Source organism: Centropristis striata, chromosome 2 (genome assembly GCF_030273125.1).
Source record: "Centropristis striata isolate RG_2023a ecotype Rhode Island chromosome 2, C.striata_1.0, whole genome shotgun sequence".
In the NCBI taxonomy this organism is placed as follows: Eukaryota; Metazoa; Chordata; class Actinopteri; order Perciformes; family Serranidae; genus Centropristis; species Centropristis striata.
The window spans coordinates 26,049,163-26,070,572 of record NC_081518.1 but is presented as its reverse complement, the minus strand read 5'-3'; the positions used below and the strand labels follow the sequence as shown (position 1 = coordinate 26,070,572).

The window sequence follows — 21,410 nt, the reverse complement described above, 5'->3', positions numbered from 1 at the left end:
ACACAAATTCCTGTCTCAGCAAATATGGAAATTACTGACATTATCACTCAATGAGCTTATTGCTCAAGGAAGGTAAGCAGTGGGTGAGATTGAAGCTGTTATTGGCACCAAAATAGGAATGAAGGAAATGTATTTTAATTTATTTTGATGTGGGTTTGTTTGAGGTCCATATTCAGTGTATTTCATACAGTAAATGGCGGTCGGAACACCCCCAATACAATAAGTTGCGCTGCTGCCCCCGTCCGCAGCAGGACATTGCTTGCTTGCCTTTATTCTTTCCAGCTTCTCCAAACTGAGCGGTTTTCGACCACCATCTACTGTAGGTTAAGTGGGTTTTTTTGAAGTGCGAAAGTTAAGTCACCTTTAGGTTGCTTAAAAATGTCTTGTTCAGTTGGATGAAGAAGACACTTTTAAGTTGTTGACTGTTCATTTAGAACAATGATTGTCCCATGCCAATCAAGCTAGATAGCAAGTGCTATCTTTAGCTGATTACATAGCATTTTTCCGATTCCAGACCCGTTCTATGCATGTACTGGATGCAAAAAAACTATCTAGCAGCAGCTATAAACCAAGATGTAAATTAGAGGCTTAAAAGCAGCAGTCCACAAACTAATGGGTGACATCACTGTGACTTTGTCCACTGTTATTCTACAGTCAATGGTAACACACTGACTATGTACCTCATATATCCCAACCTCAAAAAATCTAATAAAATATGTAGTTTACCATTTAATTTAAACTCTTTAAACTCGGTTTCTTATCCATAGTGAGGCTCACAAAAGGCAGTAATGAATAAAATCTTTGTCATGATTTAAAAAAAATAAAAGGCCAACATACTAAAATAACCCAACATTAACGTTTTAGTCCTACATTTTTAAATGACACAGCAACACAACCACCTCTATCACTCCTAACAATAATAATTTAGTTGGATTGTTATTTAAGGCAGCAAAGATGTGAGTCAATAATTAATCTAAAGCTGTTTTATATGTTTACAAATTTTTGTTTTAAAATTTCGGTGAATACAAACAAAATTTCCTCATATATTCTGTTCAAACTGTTTTGGTTGCATACACATATTTAGATTTATACGCCTTGAATCAGAGCCGGTTCATTAGGAGTTTGTGTGTGCGTGTGTGTGCGTGTGTGTGCGTGTGTGCGTGTGTGTGTGTGTGTGTGTGATTAGCAGCTCTCTCTCGTGTGTGCGGATGTGTGACTGAGAGGCTGGTGTGTAGGAGTGTGCAAAGCCTCAGTTTAGCAGTTGTATATTTGGAAACCAGCACACAATATTGATATCTGTGAATGGACAAAAATAACGCAGAAGACGGTTTAACTGATTATCTGAAGACTGTGATGCCAAAGCAGAATGCTGCTGATGTGAGAGTCACAGAAAATACTTGCACTTAACACTGGATCCCAAAAATAAATCGGTCCTGACAAGCGACTGATTTATTTACATTTATAAATATGGTGGGTTTTTTCATTATTTCAGCTCACCTGACACTTTTTTTTTAGATGTTACTGTTAAGACTTTTATTTTTGCTGCAGGTGCTTTACTGTGCAAGTATTTTATCTATGTTTCTGAAAAGATCTGCTGTTTTTGTATCTGTCATCACCACTCCATTGTTACCACTGGCTTGTCCCAGTTGGTCACCATGGATGGCCTCCATGTGTCGTTTAGTGGCTGGATTCTGTAGGTGAAGTCTGGTTTGTCTGGTCGTATTTGTGCTTGTCTGTGTTTCTCACTGTCTTTCATGTTGAGCATAAAAATCATCTCTTCTTTCATATTCCTCTTTCTCAAAATGTCTCACTCTGACTCACTCTGTTGCTCTACTGGCCGTCCATCACTCTTAAAACAAACACAATTTATCTTTTCTTATCTCCTTTCTTCAGCAAATAGAAAATGGAAATGATGAAAAAGCACAATGCTTCTTTCATTGCACAAACAAATCATCATTTCTTTTAATCAAATCAGATCTATTTGACGCACATTTGGCACCAAAATACACTTATTTGCTGTCAGCAAAAAGAAATAAAACAAATAGGGAAGTGCTGTTGAAAGGAGACAAAGAAAAGAAAGGGAAAGGGCCATGGTTGTGACCCTTCCGTCATGTGCTGTTCCAGTGTCAGTCACAAAGTTATCATCCCAGGCCTTCATGTGATTCTCCTCGCATCTCTCTTATCCCCTTCCTAGTGTCTGGTTAGGTTGACCGTGATCACCCAAAAGCAGATCTTCTCCTCTGAAAATAAGGTTACTCATTTCTCCTCCTGTGGAATGTGTAATGCCCCTGCACGGATATCTTCTCTCTCACATTATTTTGCTTGTCACTACTACTTGTCTCCTACTCTTCCAAGACTTAAAATAAAATGCATAACAGTGTCACAGAATGTTTTTGCGGACCAGTTTTTCGATACACTGCTTAGCTCTGGCTTGAGCATGACTGAATGTGCGTGCATCTATCTTGGCATCAGTGAGTGTTCTCGTAACCAAAACAAGATATGATGAAGCTAATCACTTTGACAAAGTTAACATTCATTGAGACCCAGCAACTAAATGTTCCATTATGCTAAGCTAAACATTGACACTTGAGTCTGCAGCAGTTCCCTCCAAGCAAACCATGCATAGTAACTTACTTCCCTTGTGCTCCTCCTCTCCAAAGTGACACACCCACCACAGGCATCAACATGCACGAAATTGATCCCTGAACTTCTGTATATTATCAGAGTAAAGCCAGAATGTGAAAACAGTAAAAAATGGGGGAAACTTGTGTTGTTTATCATCCCTTACTTCACTTTAGCACTCTACTGGGCAGCAGAGATGCTTCACATAGAGGGATTACTATTATTGGATCATCCCATAAACCAGATTTCCCCATTTTAAGCCCCATTCTAGCAGTCACTTTGTCCCTAATGTTTTCCCTCAATAGAGAGGGCAAACATTTATAAAAACGTCCCATTAATTGTAGAAACTAAGTGTTGATGCCAATTGTGGGAGTGGTCTATCACAGAACTGTTTTTGTCTTCAGATCCAATGCCATGTTGATAATTTGTGCGACCGTCACTTGTTCCAGGCCTTGGCCAGTATGAGTTTGAACACCCAACCCATCCTGAACCTGGAGAAGTTCCAGGAAGGTCAGGAGATGCCCCTGCTCCCGCCCGGACGAGATAAAGCCTCGCCGTCCTCCACAGAGTTCAACCCTCTAATTTACGGCAATGACGTTGATTCGGTTGATGTAGCCACCAGGTAATCCATGAATGTCTCTCTCTCTCTTTCCATCTGTCATTTTTGTCCCCTCTGGCGGTTAACCGTGCATGGAAGAGATAATAAATAACTAACTATAACCAATGATTAGAGGTGGGAATCAATAGAGGTTCCACGATACGATTTTAAGCATTTTGTGAAATGGTGAGTATTGCGATACAATATATTACGATTTAACTCTTTAACTGCATTTTGTGTCCACAAAATTAAATTCAATCAAGAATTGTTTTGTCAAATAAGAGAAAATTCTCAGTCACTTCATCTCACTTCAGTCTTTTTATTTCTCCACAATGAGAGTCAAACCCACAGACTGACCAACAAAGTATTCAGTCAAACTGAACTGAACTGATATCAAACATGTATGGACGACAACAACTGCAGCATTTTCTCAAACGTTCCTCAACTTTAAGCTTCACTGTTCTGAATTTTTAAATGAAACATAAAACAAGCCTAACTTTGCAGCGTTATTTCAACAACTTCCTGAGACGAATTTCTTAGCTCTTTAATATGATACCAGGATATTCCTAAAAGTGAGCCTGCTACGGCCTTCGAAAATGGCAAAAATAGTGCCGGCCTACCGACCATCAGACCACTAAATAACGATACTTGGCGGCCATGAATGGATACAATATTACCACACAAAATATTGCGATACTATGCTGGATCTATTTTTTTCCTCCACCTCTACCAATGATTATATTCCTTTAGAAGCAGCATGGACAAATGGTCAGGGAAAACTGTAAACAGATGAGTCAGATGAGAACCTAGATTTAAAAGTTTTTCAGCCGACCTGCAGTATTTTTCTGGGAGTTTGTTCCAGATATACAGAGCATAAAGTGTGAGTGAGTGAATTTGTATAGCAGCATTTCTGCAAGTGTATATTCAGCTTATTTACCAGGTGTTCTTTAAATTGCTTGAACTATTTTTCTCTAGGCGAATATTTTTGTATTTATGGATTTATGGATAGACAATTGATATTGTCGTCTTCTACTCAAAGGCGCAAATCGGGCCTGCTCTGAATGAGAACAATATCATAATATGATTTTATACCTGTAAATATATACCAGCCACCAGTATATAATTCCACCTAATTAGACTGTGCATCGTTATTTTGTTGATCAGTTGAAATATTACGCTAAACGAACGGTTTTCCTTTACAGGGTTGCTATGGTTCGGTTCTTCAACTCCCCAAATGTTCTCCAGGGGTTCCAGATGCACACCCGCACCTTGCGCCTCTTCCCCCGGCCTGTGGTGGCTTTTCAGTCCACGTCTTTTCTGGCATCTCGGCCACGGCGCTCCTGCTTTGCGGATAAACTCTCTCACACGCAGGCAGTGGAGTTCTATGGAGAGTGGGCTCTCAATCCCACCAACCTCGCCTTTCAGAGGATACATAACAGTAAGACTCATTTTAATCACTGCAGTCTGTTTCTTGTTCTGTGTATTTCCATAACACCCAAACAACAGAGCATGAAGTGCATTCTGATCAACCTTGACACGGAAAAAAACACCTAACCTAATAGAAATAGCTACATCCTTGGGCTCAGTTTTTTATCCTTTTTTAGCCCAAGACTATGTGGCTTATATCTGTTGTAGAACATCAAGGGGTGGGGAGGTACGGTTGCCTTCCATTATTACTGTTGTGGTACTAAAGGCCAGGTAGGAGGAAAAAAGTAATGAGAGGAGGAAAAGAAATGTGCATTATGCACTTTGAGAAAAAAGTCGAAATGATGAGAATAAAGTCAACTTTTTGAGTTTGGTAAAGTAGACTGCAAGCTACAATCTGATTTTCCTCAATACGTCTAATGTATTTCTAAAAAATTCATATAAATTAAATAAAAGCATATTTTCCCAAAATAATAGTTGTAGTAACCTACTACCAATAATAGCTCATTTATGTGTCGGGGTATATTAGTACTTCTACACCCTTAAATGTTGTGGTTATTGCTCATTTTGTGACATTTATGAAAATCAGGTTGTAGCTTGCAGTCTACTTGACTGTTTGGATACAAAACAATGTTCCTCTGATGACTTATTGACACAAGAACAACAAATCTGTTAATATTTTTCCAACTTTACAGACACACAAAAAGTTCACTGTATTCCCAACATTTCAACTTTTTTTAAATCAAAATCATATTTCCACATTATTCTCGACATTTTTACTTTTTTCTGGTCATTTCAACTTTTTTCTCAAACTGCATAATGAAAAAAAAAAAAATGTTGACTGATACTACGTTTACTACTGCATTTTTATAACTATGTGGTGCACTTTCTGTTGCAGATGTGTTTGACCCCTCCTTAATCGGAGACAAGCCTAAGTGGTATGCTCACCAGCTGCAGCCGGTGGTCTATCGAGTGTACGATGGAAGCTCCCAGCTGGTTGAAGCTATGGCCGGTCCACTGGAGGATGAGGGCAACGAATCTGACCCCACAGACAGGTAAGAAAAAGCAAGATCCTATTCAGCATAGGCCCTCTGTTGAGTTTATTTGTATTATTTGCTGTAGGTCCCTACACAGCAACCTTTTAAAGTCCCTACACTAGCTCCCTGTATCATTTAGGATTCATTTTAAGACTCTTGTTCATTGAGTTCTGCGGACATAACGCTCCTGACTGTCTTGAAAATGAGACTAAAGCAGAGAGGTGACAGAGCCTTTGCTGTTGTGGCCCCCAAACTCTGGAATGAGCTCCCCCTACAGATCAGACTGGCCCCTACGCTGCCTGTTTTTAAAATCTCTTTTAAAAACCCATCTGTTCTCCCTGGACTTCGAAGTCTCTGTCTGTTAGAGGGATGTTTTTGTGGTCCAAACTCTTGTGTATTTAATCTGTGTTTACTTTCTGTATTCTGTATTTTGTAATTCAGTGCTTATTGTTGTGCAGCGCTTTGGTCAACGCTGTTGTTTCTAAATGCTCTTTATAAATAAATTTGTATTGTATTGTATTGTAGGTAGGTTCAGTTAGGTTAACTCTTGGTGATACATTTTATTTGCTGCAGTGGCAGTGACAGTGAAGCGTACGATGACTCCAGCTCGTCTTATTCCTCACTTGGAGACCTTGTGAGTGAGATGATCCAAGGTGACATCCAGGGAGACACACCAAGTAAGTTTCATTACAGGTTTTAAAATCAGCATTTTCACATCATTTTCCTTCTATTTTAATGTTTGACTTTGATGTCTTAGGCTTGGACCCGCCCACCCATGCTGCGCTGGGAGACGCTAGTGAGGTTGAGTTTCAAGACTTCCATGACTTCAGGGAAGGTCAGGGCTCGGACGGCCCATCGAGCGCGGACGGACCTGCCGAACCCTCTGATGGACAACCTCTTCGCTCGAGCTCCAGCACAACTGCAAGCTCCAGTCCCAGCACGGTCATCCAGGGAGTCAACCAAGTGTGTGATTTGTCCAATTAGTGTGAAGTTTAGACTGTTTAAAAGAAGTGGATGTAGCATCTGGGTGTGAAAAATGAAGCCAATGCAGAAGTGCCTGAAACCTGCATTCTTTTCAATGGCTATTGGTTGCAAAAATAAGTGATTGTATGAAAATGAGAAAATGACTTTTTTCTAATGAGTTTATGTTAGTTTGAAGTCTTCGGTAGTACAGCATGATGTTTTACATTTAAAGTATAATAGGCGATAAAGCAGGGTACTTTAAGGCGTCACTACCTTGTAATAGAAATTGCTACAGAGTTAACCTTTCTTTCAGGATAGGTGCACAGCAATGCATACTGGCACAGTGTACATTTAAATAGCCTTAGAATTGTTTTTTTTTATTTTGCTAGTCCACAAAGTAATGTTGCCTACATCCACTTCTGTTATACAGTCTATGGTGTAAAACTTTTGGAATCCGTTTTTTTTTCCTTCTTTACATTTGTAGAAACTAAACTAGATGCTATTAATTTATATATGTTTCCAGATACAGCTTTTAACAGGAGCTGTCATTTTCCCAAGAATAAATTAAAGAGTTAACTTGCCAAAACAGATAAAAGTCATGTTAAAAATGAATAAACCAACTCATTATTGATTGTTTTTTCCTTGATTGCACAATAAAAGTTTCTTTAAAAAATGTTCTTTGGAAATGTGTTGTCAAAATAGTCACAATCACCTAACAAAACACGGTTCAGGAAATCAAAACTGAGATCTGTTATTGCAAATTAACTTTTCATAACCAAACTAGGGGAATGCAGAATCTTATCTGTATTAAAATGAAGGATAGGAGAACAGTATTTAATTGTCAACAACTGTTGTGTGTTTATTTTTCCAGGAGCAGGGGGAAGCACCTGAAATTGAAGCGTCAGCAGGTGCAGTTTTGCAGAACCCTGTCTCCGGTTTGGCTGGTCAGCCGTTCCTCAGACCTCCGGCCGATGCCGGCCTGGCGGACCCTGCCAGCAAAAAGCAAGAGTATGACAACCCGTACTTTGAGCCTCAGTATGGCTTCCCCTCAGAGGATGACCCTGATGCAGAAGAGCAAGTGGAGTCATACACCCCCCGATTCAACCAGAACCTCAATGGCAACAAGTGTGTTAAACTTGTTCATCACTTGAATGAATGCATTATCATCATTCAAATGGGCTCTCTGACCAACCATGCAATGTTCTCTGTCAAAACCCGGCATGTCAAATTACTCTCTCCATTCATGGTGGTCTTGAATCTGTGGTGGTGTGATGTTCTGATGTGTGGATGATTGAGTTCCCCATGTTTGTATGTTGTCATTAGGGATGGGAGCAATTAATCGATGATCGATAAATGGCTGTTAAGAATTTGGTCGATCACATGGAATTTTTAATCGATCTGTGTATTTTTTAATTTTATCTATGCCTGCATATCAGTACTCGCTGAACTGAAACACGGCCGAGCTTTCAGTTCTGCGGCCGTATGTCAATAAGCCAATGAGCTGAGAATTAAGTTGGATAAAGCTACAGTTTGCAAACGGAAAGTTGCAATAACTTTCCAATTATAAAACACACAGAGAAATACAAGAGTATTAGTTTGAGCAAAACTAGCTTACTTTATCAATCCTTGCTAGCATGAATTACTAGGTTAAATTTTTCTTCCAAAACTAATTGTAACACAAAACACACTTAAATATGCATGATTACTGTGAAAACTAACATCATGCCTCTTCGGGGGCTAAAACATAAAACATTGAACTTCTTGTTATCCCAGTTGAGTTAGTTTTATTATTGACAGGATCAAGTCTCATTTCGTCCTTTCAAAATAAAAGCCTATGTATACATGTTTTTATACATACTGATGCATGTATAATTATCAATTAATTAATTAATTATCAATTAATTGATCGTTAATAGATATAGATAATCGAGTTGGCAGGTTACTTCCAAATGCCCATCCCTAGTTGTCATATTTCAAATGTCTGCAACACATGGTAATGTCTTCTGATGATTTCTTCAGGGTGCAGCGTCCTTTACGTCCTTCTAGCCTGAGGCTCCCAGGAGAGTCTGACGGGGAGGGAGACTCCCGCAACAGCTCGCCAAACTCCACCATTTCCAACAGCAGCAATGACGGATTTGGAGGACTCATGTCCTTTGCCAGTAAGAATATTTACATTTATTCGGTTTCAAGTCCAGCTTGTAAAACATGACCGGTGGGTTGATTTTTGTGGGTTGATGGTGAATTGGAGCAGCAAAACCTATAGCTTTTCAGACCCAGTTGTTTACATCCATTCTTTAAGATTTAACACACAGCTTTAGCTCTAACAGCCCCCCTCACAAATTCAAAAATGCATTCAGATCCAGAGTGTGCAGTGGTGTAGCAGCCTACATGAGAGAACAGAATTTTCTCTGGTTTTTATCTTTTGTCTGGATGACTCTTTGAGGTAAAGAGCAGTCATTGCAGTGAACACCATACGCTGGAACTAGACTCAAGAAAAGGAATTATAAAGTAACAAAAAAAAAACAAACAATAGAAATTACTACATCTAAATGTCACACAAAGTCGAGAACCCACCGAGAATTAACAGCCGATTTTGCAGGTTGCAGATCCAGTCGTTCACCAATCTTTTTCTACTTTGCATAAAATAAAAATACCCCACCATCCAAACAAATGATGACAACATCTGCTTCTTCCCTCAGCTCTGTGGAAGGTTTTAGTGTCTTGTAACACTTAGTGTTCTGGCCTGACACTTTACTGTTTTAGTTCACGCTCACCCCTCTCATAGTGTTCATAAGCCACTGTACAAATTTAGCATCTAGCTGGAGAACATTGTGGGGCGTTTATCAACTTAAGAGCCAAATATTTCCCTCAGGAGTTGTTAGAGATCCAAAACATGGCTAAATGTAGTGGGATTTTACTCTTTTACAACCTCTATTATGACGCCTGAGTTTGGGTCTGTTTCTATTGTAGATATGGCTATTTACATATTTACTCGTGGTTTATTTGTTTTTCTGCAGCTGGGTCAACAAAGGCTGCTTAATCAGTGTTTTAATGAGAGTAAACAGCTGCTTCTCCAATATTTATGTGATGGGTGAAAATGTTAATCATACTACCTTTGGTTTGGGCATGATCATTTTTAATTTTATTCCTGTTTTCTGATATTCTTATTTTCATTCTCGCTACAGGTAATCTTTACAAGAACCATGGCACCAGTTTCAGTCTGTCCAATCTTGCTCTTCCCAACAAGGCAGCGAGGGAGAAAACACCTTTCCCCAGTCTGAAAGGTAGGAGAACACAAATAACCCAACCACTTTTTTTATCCATTTCCTCATGAAATTGGTATTTTTGTCATCTTACTGTCTGTCCTAGTTGTTCAGTGTGGTTTTAAAGGTAATATGAAACATTATAATAACATAATTTGTTTAGTTAAAGTTAAAAGAAGATTTTAGTGTAAATATTATCGTCAACATTTTTGTTTTTCCTCACCCACTCAAATAATTTCTCATGTCATATACGTTCTTTTTAATGCTATTTTTGTCATATTAATTTAGATTACATTCAGATATAATGATTTGAATCCTCTTATAAACATACTATACGACATAATAATAATAATAATAATAATAATAATAATAATAATAATAATAATAATGATAATAATACATAAATTGATAAGTCATAGCTGGTCATAGATACATTTATAGGCATTGCTTATCCACAAAAAACAGTAAACAAAAACTAATGTACACAGATCCAAACAGAAAAGTATCATTTTTTAATTCCATTTTTTTTTTTGTAACTATAGTATCCTTATTTAATTATTTTTTGTCTGTCCCTTTCTGTCTTTTTTGTTTTTAATTTCCTTTTTTTAAATTACTTTGTTGGGGTAAAGAATATTTCAATTTTGATATTGAGGAGGAAATGGAGCAAGCAGGTTTGTAGAGCTGTTTTTATAGCCCGACTTTCTTCCCACTGGATTGCCAAACGGTTATGGCACTATTTTATAGGAGAATATTGAGGATATTTTGAAGTTTTTCTCTCAAGATTAACAGGAAAATCCACTCAAAAACAAATATATTTTCTCTTGTCTACAGTTGTTCTTTACTTGCATGGATGAGCAACTATATATCTTGCATTTTTTTCTCATTATTTGCATTTCTTTTAAAAAAACATTTTCTAGTATAGTGTAATTTGAAAGTGTAGAATGTGTTCAGATTAAACATATCTGGAGTAAGTTATTCAAACATTGGTAGAAATGTGTGCTCAGGTATTGTTTGGAAGCAGGTAAACAGGCAAATAATCGGTAATAATCCCAACCAATTTCAGTGCATATGGATTTTGTAAGGACTCAGCTGTTGATACCAGATAAATAGTTACACATGGATGTTAAACTTAACACAACAAAGTGAATCAGCTGCAGTCAAATCTGATGCTCAGATGCAGCTGTTTCATTACAGCTTTGCTTAAGTTATAGGTACAAAAACTGCACTTGGGGACAGTTATTAAACTGGCCAATATTGATGATTTAAATGAGGGTTTAAGAGGCAATATGGATTCTGATTAGGCTGGATTTTCACTTTAACTGAGAGACAAAACAGGTGAAGCATGGTAATCTAACTCAATAGCTCCACTCCACGTGGAATAGCTGCCATAGAAAACGTTCTGTTCCTTTGATGATGATGTGTTTTGTCTTTGTCGTTCAGATGACCCTGACAGCCCGGGTATGTTAATGTCTGCTGTGATAGTCTGTTCTAGCCCCCTGACTAGGCATTTCTTTATCCTTGAAGTGCCCTATACCTATCTTACACCCTGTTTCTCAGCATAGGACTAAGATAGAAGATACTCCTTTAGTGTCATCTGTGTCTCCCCCCTCTGTTCCCTCACCATCCCGCTCTGTGTGACTGGTGGGAGTCTTTTTGACTGCAGACTGTTAGAGGTGTGGCATCTGCACATCCTTGTTGTTATAAGAAGGATGCTCAGTCCTTTTTAAACTGCATTTACCTAATTAATGTTTTCATGTAGGTACGTTTATGACGATCACAGAAAGATCTGTCCTCATTGAATGACATTTATTTCCCACCTGCTGTCCAACTCTCATGTGTTTTGCCTTGCTTGCTTGTGTGGTGGCTTCTATTGTTGAGTGTTTCCTTCTCCTTTTAGAGGTCACTCACTATTTTAACTAGGATTGGGTAACGTTTGGATTTTAATGTTTCCGATTCTGCTTATCGGTTTCTGTTCTTAAAATTCTGGATTTAGATTATTTGAAGAGCGAGGTCAAAAGACTTCACAATCATATTTCACAGGAAAAACTTGTTTATTAAATATTTTACCTAATTCATAAATTCATTTTCCAATTAATTAAATTTGTCTGATAAGCAACCTCTATTTTTGTTGTTCATTTTTCTCCCTTGCACAATCTCTACTGCTGTTTACTGATGGATTAGCCTACAGCAATACATTACACCGCCATCTCCTGAACAAAGTATGTTTAGGCAGCTTTGTTAATTCGATCTAAACCAGTTGATGGAAGCGTCCCTAATTCGCATTTTCTGCGAATGCAACATTTCAAAATTTCACTTTAAAATTTGCTTTAATGACCGGCTGTGCCAGTCTTGGATGTGAGGAGAGAGTGCTGTGCAATGAGGCATGTTTATTTACTTCATAGATGAAATTCAAGGAACATGGACATAGAAATGGCAGATAACATTCATTGTGTCTTGAAGAAAAACATACAGCTAGGTTGAGAATAATGACAGGCTGGTGATATGGCGGAGTGCATAGTGCATGTGTAACATTAGCAAGTATGTGATTGAGCACGAGACAGATGGTGGCACTGACGGCAAACAGCTGTGTCAGCAGTCGGAGCAGAGAAGAGAACCTGCGGTCCACGGTGCACGGCCGACTCGTGTGCTCCCATCTCTAACTGATCTTCACTTATTGCTTTAACAAAACAAAATGTTTCTCTTTGTGCATTGACGTCCGGTCCAGATAGAGCACAAATGTATTGGTTTTCAGTTTGGAACCGATGAGCAGAACCGAGATTATAATATTTCTTAATGATTTCTGTGGAATCTGATTTTTGGAACCGATTCTAACTTGGAACCTGTTCTCGGTACCCAACCCTAATTTTAACAAAAACTGTGATGAAACTTTGACACTCTGAGGTTTTCTAATGAAGTATTTTACTGTGTCATGATTATCTTTTGTGTTTTTATGCTTAAAACAAGAATCCTGTCTTACACCATGCACACATTCTAAAGAAACACCTCCATCCATTGCTCTAGATTTACATTTTCATTATTGAACTGCACTGTTCAGCATTATATCAGGCCAAAGATGTCTAAACAACAAAGTCTGAGCTACACACAGCTCCTACTTGGTACTGTAAATGTTGAATGTGCTGTCAGACACGTGGCATTAGTCATCTTATTGATCACTTTCAGGGTTGACACCATCATCAGTACATATTGTCTTTCTCTCTTTTCTGTCTGCCCTTTTCTCTTTTACTTTTTTTATTTCCTTTGTTTTGGCGCCATGTTGAGTGTGCATGTTTATCGTGTTATGGGTTGATGTTCAGACTGGTTGTGTCTGGGCCGGTGTCCCTCTCTCTGTCCACCTTTTTCGCGGCACTAATTCTGGGTTTTGTTGTGCAGTATTTGGGCTAAATTCTCTAATGGAGATAATTACAGAGGCCGGCCCGGGGAGCGGAGAAGGTGGGTTCTGCCCTTTTATCGAGTGAGCTGCATGCTTCTCCAAGCCAGTCAACTACATCTCCCAGCATCCCCCTCTGTCTATCCTCATTTCAGTCACCGTGTGTGTCATCAAATATCCAGTGGAGCATTGAGTCTGTTGTCATTCATAGTGACTGTTCTCCTTTCTCAGACTAACTCTTATTTCACTCCATAGTACGTTTGATTTTATTCATTGACCTAGCCTTTTACAAGAAAGTTTCAAATATGCCTTATTGCAGTTATCACAGGAAGTAGTGAAACAATACATATGCAACAAATAAGCACAGGGATGCAAATGGAGCACAAGACACAGAACAGGATGTTGGAGATACTGAATTAAAATAGAACAGACTAAGCTAATCTACCAGCATCCATTGTTTTGCATTGTTTTCTTGTCTTTTCTACTCCCACAGAGTACAAATAGGGTTGGGCCCAATCATGCTGTGATTGTGCTGTACACAATGAGCAGTGACTACAGGAAAATGATGCACATTTTTAACCTAACTGGTGAAATTCCTGGTGAACTCACTTTAGGCTTTTATCAGGCGAGATACTAGTTGTTTAAGCGTTTGTCGTGAAAACTACATCCTGGTAGATGCGTTTCGATTCTGCATTTTGCAAACCTTATAGTTGTTCATATTGAAGCGTCCAGACTTTGCAGATAAGGCACAGTGTTGTGGAACATTTTCTGTGTCTCCTTGGAGTTGTCAGGGAGGGTTTTGGGGGAACTGATGTTGTCAGAGCAATCTCAAGAGGCTTTGGAATAGTCGTTAGTATAATTACAACCGTACCGAAACATAATTAGTTTATCAGAAGCAGTGGACAGTATGATATTTAACAAAACAGCTTAGCAATGTCACTAATAGGAGGGCTCTCTCACAGGTACTTTTATGGGAAAACGAATTATTAGAGGCAGGAGCAAGGTCATGCTTTATGAACAAGTAAAATAACTTTAAAAGTAGTTCTAAAAGATACAGGTTGCCAGTGCATTGTCTTAAGCAGTGGGGCAATAAGACCCATCGTCCTTGTTTTAATTTCTGGCCACAGCATTCTGAACTAGCTGTGTTTTCTTATAGACTTTTGGCCAATCCAGATAAAAGGGAACTATAATAGTCCAAATGGGCAGTAATTTAACTGAGTGAATTTTTGGCATCTTTTTTAGTTAAAAACGGTCTGACTTTAGTGGTATTTCAGATGGAAAAAACATTTTTTAAATTACTTTGTCAAAATGAGAAATGTTTAAATTGGGCTAAAAATAACTCCCAAGTTTGTGATCTTAGTTTTAATCTGTTTATTGTTTGATAAGGCCACAGAGCATTTAGTGCAGTTTTTCCTCTTTCTGTTCTGGGTCCCATTAAAAGAACAGTCAGTCTTTTTCCTCATTTAGCTTTGAAATGTTTGTACACATCCATACATTAATGTTAGTGAGACAGGCAATGAGAGCAAGAAGTGCATTTGGGGTTAACTGGCAAGACAGAGATGTGTATCGGCATAAAAGTGGTAATTGATACGGTAGTGGATAATTATGATTCCAAATGAGAGCACAATCAATCAATTGATGAATAAAAAGCTGACAACAAGTTATGCACGACCAGTAATACAGGCACGAATATGAAATATCTCAATCGTTTCCCAGCCGTGAGATAAATCGCAGAGTGAAGTGTCTTGGCATCCTAAACGAGTCACTGTGTAGCTAAGCATCAAAAACCCATCTGAACAAACAAACATGACTAAAACTAGCTTTCTAGTCCTGGTCTGTAATGGCAGCACACCAGTGTTTCTTCTTTATCGGGCCATCTGCAGCGATGATGTTGTTTTACGATAAATGATGGCTGTCCTATCATTAAATCTTATATCAATTCATAAAGTAGGCCATCCTAGATAAAAAAAAACCCTCTAGATCACATTATAACAGATACATCACTCAGTCTGTCTCCTTCAAGGCTTTTAGGGTTTTCTTTCTTTGTATTTGCAGGTTTCCAATTAGGTTTGTGTTTTAGTGTGAACTATTTCAGATCAATTAAATTGGCCATTTTTTTTAAAGTTGTTGTTGTTGTTCAGTAGAGCTGATGATGCTCAATTATAGAATAACAATGGGTAACGCTTTATAATAAGGTCCTTAATAACCATTAATTAACAAGTAATAAGGCATTGTTCTCGCTTTAGATCCGGTAGTTGCAAAAAGCATAGTTAACATATAGTTCTCTTTCATAATATTTCGTTCGATGTCTCACTATGGGATGCACGCCCCCGCTGCAGACCTCAGAAGCATTAATCTCAATACGCCAATCCTGATTGGCTGGTAAACGTGTCCGTCCGTCCGCCCGCGGTAGTCCCACCTCCTATAAGTACCGCCTGCGGACGGGAACACGTCATTCAAACACCTCTTCTCACCCGGAGCATATCTTGCGTCCAAGGCTGGCTAGCTTAACTGTCTGTAGACGGATCTTATTTAGCTTCTGTCGCCGGGCGCTAGCTAGTTTTTTGGACATTTTATTGCTTCGTCGATCATACCAGATCGATTTCAGTGCTTTCTAGCCCCACCACGGTTGGTCAGCACTGTCCTCGGCGCCACACCAGGCAGCTCGAGTACCGAGTGTCGGCACACCAGCCGGTCCCTCGGTGCAATTAGCGTTAGCACACCAGCTAACCGTCCTCGATTCCCTGCCTGCACACCAGCTCGCACGGAATGGAGGTGAATACCCCTCACACCAGAGGGCACGGAGACTCAGCGGCCCGCTCGTGCCGCTGTGGGAACAAGATTGCGAGCAGGGATCCACACCAGGTCTGCTCGGGCTGCCTAGGGCTGGAACACGCCCGGCTAGCTATCGACGTCCCCGGCTCGTGTCAACACTGCGCGGTGTTCACGGTCAAGAGTCTCCGCCGACGGCTAGCCCGCCAGGCTAGCTTGTCTGGCTTCGACCCCTATCTCCCATCCGACGGCGCCGCCGGAGACGGAGAGGAGACGGGGGTCGCTGCGGTGGCGGTACCGGAGGCTTGTGCCAGCTGGGGCTCCCAGGCTGACCTCGCCACGGTCTCCACGCAGGAGGAAGACGTCCTGGAATTGGACTATGGGGACGATGATGACTGCGCCTCTGAACTCCTCATATCAGAGGATGAAGAAGAGGACGACGTCTTCATCACTCCGGCCGGGGCTGCAAAGCCCGCGGTCTCCGTTGCCTTTCGGGATGGAGATGAGAGTAGCTTACCAGCCTCTCCCCTCCCCAGCTCGGACATGCTCGACGTGTGCAAACGCGCTGCAGCCCGACTGGCTATCCCCTGGCCTGCTGTCGTAGCTGAGACCACCAGGTCCCGCTACGAGGGGAAGAAATTGCCCCTGGCCAGGAGCGCGACAAGGCAACTTCTCCCCGTCTTCCCAGAACTGCTGGATGAGGTGGCGCGCTCGTGGAAAGACCGCCCCTACAGCAGCAGGAGCCCGGTCCCCGGTGCCTCGTCCCTCGACTGTGAAGCGATGGAGAGCCTGGGCCTGCTCCGTATGCCTCCGATGGAGCCACTCGTCGCGGCGCACCTCCACCCGCGGCTGTCAGCGGTGTCCTCCCGGAGCCCCAGCCTGCCGTCTAAGTCGGACCGTTTTCAGTCAGCCCTGACTGAAAAGGCCTACAAGGCAGCTGCGCTTTCGGCCAGAGCGCTCAATGTCCTCTCCCTGCTCACGGCCTACCAGGCTGAGTTGTGTGAGGATTTTGTGCAAACTCAGGACCCGGCTGCGTGGGAGGAGATCCCGGTCATTACCGACCTGTGTCTCCGTGTCCAACGCTGCGCGGTCCAGGCCACGGGGAAAGCGATGGGGACCATGGTCCTGCAGGAACGGGCGCGGTGGCTCAACCTCGCCAACCTGTCGGACAGGGAGAAGGACGACGTCCTGGACATGCCCATTGTCCCGGAGGGGATTTTTGGCTCCGCGTTGGCTTCAATGCAACGGCGGTGTGAAGCCAAAAAGAAGGAGGATGAGGCTCTCCAGCTCTGCCTCCCCCGTAAGCCCCCTGCGCCCTCTCCACCTGCGCAGCGTAAAACCTTCACACAGGCTGCTTCCCAGGTTTCACGGTTTAAAGTGCCTAAGCAGCCAAGACCCCAGCCTGCGCCGCCTTCCCAGCCAGGTCGGCCCAGCTGGCCCAGAAAACCCTCGGTCCCGGCCGCGGCTCCGCCGGCCCCGCCCGCGCAAGCTACCGGCCAGGCCAGGAAAAAGAAGAGAGCGGCCTGACCGCCCCTCTCTCCACCGGTGATGCAGCTGGACGTTCCCCGTTCTCCAGCCCCACCTGTTCGGCTTTTCAGCGTGTGCCCGGGGGCCCCCCACGCCCCCGCCTCCCAGCCGCCACGGCCTGCGCCAGAGCGAGCCGGGAGAGATGGACGTTTGACGGCGGAGAGTTCAGCGGTTGCCCCTGTCTTACGTCCACAAGCACGCACACACACACACATTTTCTCAAAGAAAATAAAATGTGTCCCGCTGCCGCATCCAGGCCGAGTGCCGAGGGCGCAGCTAATAAAAGCCAAAAGAATCACAATGAGCAGCGCGGTGGCAACGCTCGCTGTTCCCCCTCGGGTAAAAGCCGAGGCGGGGGGCGGCGGGGCCGCCGCGCTGCCCACCCGGACGGCCGTCCACTGTGCCGTCCGGGTGCCGTGCCACTGTTCCACCACGGGAGGCCGCCACCGCACCGCGGCTGGGGCCTCTCGTGGTGGAGGGGCTGCGGTGCGAGACCACTCTCTCCCTCAGGTGGGAGAGATGGGCCGCACTCGCGGCTCCGCCTTGGGTGTTGAGGACGATTTCGCGGGGTTACAGGCTGCAGTTCGCCGCCGTTCCTCCGCGTTTCGCCGGTATAATACACTCTCAGGCTCGGGGGGAGTCAGCTCGTGTTTTGCAGGAGGAAATCCTCTCGCTGTTAAACAAAAGAGCAATTTGTGTCGTTCCCCCCGCACAGTGTCAGAGCGGTTTTTACTCCAGGTATTTTCTGGTTCCCAAACGGGGGGGGACCGGTATTCGCCCTATCCTGGATTTACGTGCTCTGAACAAATTTCTCAGGAAATACAAATTCAGGATGCTTACACACGCATCCCTGTTGCGCCTTGTGCGGCAGAACGATTGGTTCACTTCTGTCGATCTGAAAGACGCGTATTTCCACATCCCGATCTATCCTCCCCACAGAAAGTATCTGAGGTTCGCTTTCCAGGGGATCTGCTACGAGTATCGCGTACTTCCCTTCGGCCTGTCTTTAAGCCCGAGGGTGTTTGTGCGGTGCACGGAAGCGGCGATAGCCCCGCTGAGACGGCAGGGCATTCGCCTGGCCACATATCTGGACGACTGGCTGCTGCTGGCACAGTCGGAGCAGGAGGCCAGAGCGCACACGCGTATTCTCATGCAACACCTGGTGGATCTGGGTTTCGTGATAAACGCGGAAAAGAGCGTGCTGTCCCCGGCGCAGGAGATAATCTTTCTGGGATTATCCCTGGACTCGGTGTCTTTCACGGCGCGCCTCTCGGCGGAGCGTGTGAGGGTCTTCAGGACATGTCTCGCGCTTTTTCGTCCGAGGAAATCTGTTCGATTCAGGTTGTGTCTTCGGTTACTCGGGTTGATGGCGTCTGCCATTCTCGTAGTCCGTCTCGGTCGCCTCCACATGAGGGAATTCCAGCTGTGGGTGGCCTCATGTGGGCTGGACCCCGTGCGTCATGGCGCACGGATGGTGCCGGTCACGCCGGGGTGCGCCAGGTCGCTGCGCCACTGGCGAGTCCCGTCCTTTCTGACCCGCGGGGTACCCATGGGCTCCGTTCTGTCCAGGAAGGTGGTCACTACGGACGCCAGCCTGACGGGATGGGGCGGGATTCACGAGGGCCGGTCTGTGAGGGGCGTCTGGAGTGTGGGCCTCCAGCGGTCTCACATAAATTTTCTGGAGCTTTCAGCGGTGTTCCTCTCCCTGAAACATTTTCTTCCGTCTCTCATGGGTCATCATGTCCTGGTGAGGACGGACAATACGACGACGGTGGCGTATATCAACCGTCAGGGGGGTTTACGCTCCCGTCAGCTGCACATGTTGGCACGCAGACTGATCCTGTGGAGCTGCGGTCGTCTCCTCTCTCTGAGAGCGACGCATGTTCCGGGAGTCCTGAACACGGGCGCGGACCTGTTGTCCAGGGGCGCGCCAGTGTACGGGGAATGGACTCTGCACCCGGAGGTTGTGGAGCAGTTGTGGTCCCGTTACGGTCGGGCCGCGGTGGATCTGTTCGCGTCGCGAGAGAACGCGCAGTGCGCGCTGTTTTACTCTCTGCGCGGCGTGGATGCTCCCCTCGGCATAGACGCGTTAGCGCACGCCTGGCCGCGCGAGCTTCTTTATGCGTTCCCTCCCCTGGCCTTGATACCCCCCACTCTGTCCAGAGTGAGGGAGCACGGCCACGCGCTGATTCTGGTGGCTCCGCATTGGCCTGCGATGCATTGGCTGGCGGAGATATATCGGTTGCTGTGCACCCAACCCTGGCAGCTCCCGCTGCGCAGGGACCTGCTGTCGCAAGGGGGGGGGATGGTCTTCCATCCGCACCCGGAGCGCCTGGCGCTCTGGGCTTGGCCCCTGAGTGGCTCAATCTGTCAGCTGGGGGTCTCTCACAGCGAGTGATTTCCACTATTCAGAGTGCTCGAGCCGCCTCCACTAGGTCTCTGTATGACTGCAAGTGGAGGGTGTTTGAGGAGTGGTGCCACAGTAACGGCCACGTTCCTCTTCAGTGTCCGGTGGGGGTGATTTTGTCATTCTTGCAGGACCTGATTGACAATCGGAAGGCTTTCTCCACGGTTAAGGTGTACTTGGCGGCTATTGCCGCGTGCCACGTGGGGTTTGGGAGGCTGACGGTGGGCCAGCACCCACTCGTTTGCCGTTTTATGAAGGGGGCGCGCAGGCTTCTCCCCGTGTCCAGGCCGCTGGTGCCGCCTTGGGACCTGGCTGTGGTTTTGGAGGGGCTCAAGGGCCCTCCGTTTGAACCACTGGAGGGGGCCGACTTGAAACACGTGTCTCTCAAGGCGGTGTTGTTACTGGCTCTGGCTTCGGCGAAGCGGGTTAGTGACATTCATGCGCTCTCGGTGCACCCGTCGTGCACTCAGTTCTTCCCGGGGGATGTGAGGATGACCTTGAGGCCCAACCCGGCTTTTGTGCCTAAGGTGGTGGGCTCATGTTCTCCTATTGACCTTGTGGCCTTTGCTGCCTCATCTGGTGAGCTGCGGTCGCATGCGTTATGTCCAGTCCGTGCTGTGCGCACCTATGTGGATAGGACTGGGGGGTTCAGGAGGAGCGATCAGCTGTTCGTCTCCTGGGCTAGTCCTCATAGAGGGAAGCCTATTACGAAGCAGCGCCTGTCCCACTGGGTGGTGGAGGCGATTGCTTTGGCCTATGCGGGTCAGGGTTTGCAGCCACCTGTGGGTCTGCGAGCGCACTCGACTCGGGGCGTGGCTACATCCTGGGCCTTGTTCAGGGGAGTGTCTGTTCAGGACATTTGTGCGGCGGCGAGTTGGTCCTCGCCTCTCACTTTTGTCCGCTTTTATATGTTGGACGTCTCCGCTCCTTGCGTGGCAAGCGCGGTATTGATGTCCTGATTGGAACAGATTGGTTTCCCTGGGGGTTGGTGGACGCTGGATAAGCTTGTCTGGCAATACGGGAGCAACCATATCCCATAGTGAGACATCGAACGAAATATTATGAAAGAGAACTTTAGGTTATTTACATAACCCCGGTTCTCTGAGTAATATGAGTGAGATGTCTCACCAGACAACCCTTCTTGCTTGGGCGGGTGAGAAGAGGTGCTTATCTTGAATGACGTGTTCCCGTCCGCAGGCGGTACTTATAGGAGGTGGGACTACCGCGGGCGGACGGACGGACACGTTTACCAGCCAATCAGGATTGGCGTATTGAGATTAATGCTTCTGAGGTCTGCAGCGGGGGCGTGCATCCCATAGTGAGACATCTCACTCATATTACTCAGAGAACCGGGGTTATGTAAATAACCTAAAGTTAACTTATAATAGATGAGCAATAAAGTATATTT

The 21,410-nt window shown here is 44.3% G+C and overlaps 1 protein-coding gene across 9 annotated transcripts in view; it reads left to right on the top strand.

Annotated features, from left to right (window-relative positions):
- The window catches only part of madd (MAP-kinase activating death domain), a 75,042-nt gene that overhangs the window by 22,266 nt on the left and 31,366 nt on the right, over positions 1-21,410 (top strand). For 4 of the 9 annotated variants that reach the window (XM_059347568.1, XM_059347566.1, XM_059347581.1 and 1 more), the window contains exons 8-16: positions 2,195-2,251; positions 3,072-3,244; positions 4,423-4,658; positions 5,544-5,700; positions 6,256-6,359; positions 6,440-6,645; positions 7,517-7,770; positions 8,665-8,804; positions 9,831-9,929. In XM_059347568.1, the coding sequence (XP_059203551.1) occupies positions 2,195-2,251; positions 3,072-3,244; positions 4,423-4,658; positions 5,544-5,700; positions 6,256-6,359; positions 6,440-6,645; positions 7,517-7,770; positions 8,665-8,804; positions 9,831-9,929 (1,426 nt within the window). Of the gene's footprint in view, positions 1-2,194; positions 2,252-3,071; positions 3,245-4,422; positions 4,659-5,543; positions 5,701-6,255; positions 6,360-6,439; positions 6,646-7,516; positions 7,771-8,664; positions 8,805-9,830; positions 9,930-13,298; positions 13,359-21,410 lie in introns of all 9 variants that reach the window. The other 5 variants (XM_059347596.1, XM_059347576.1, XM_059347591.1 and 2 more) reach the window with 2 other exon arrangements.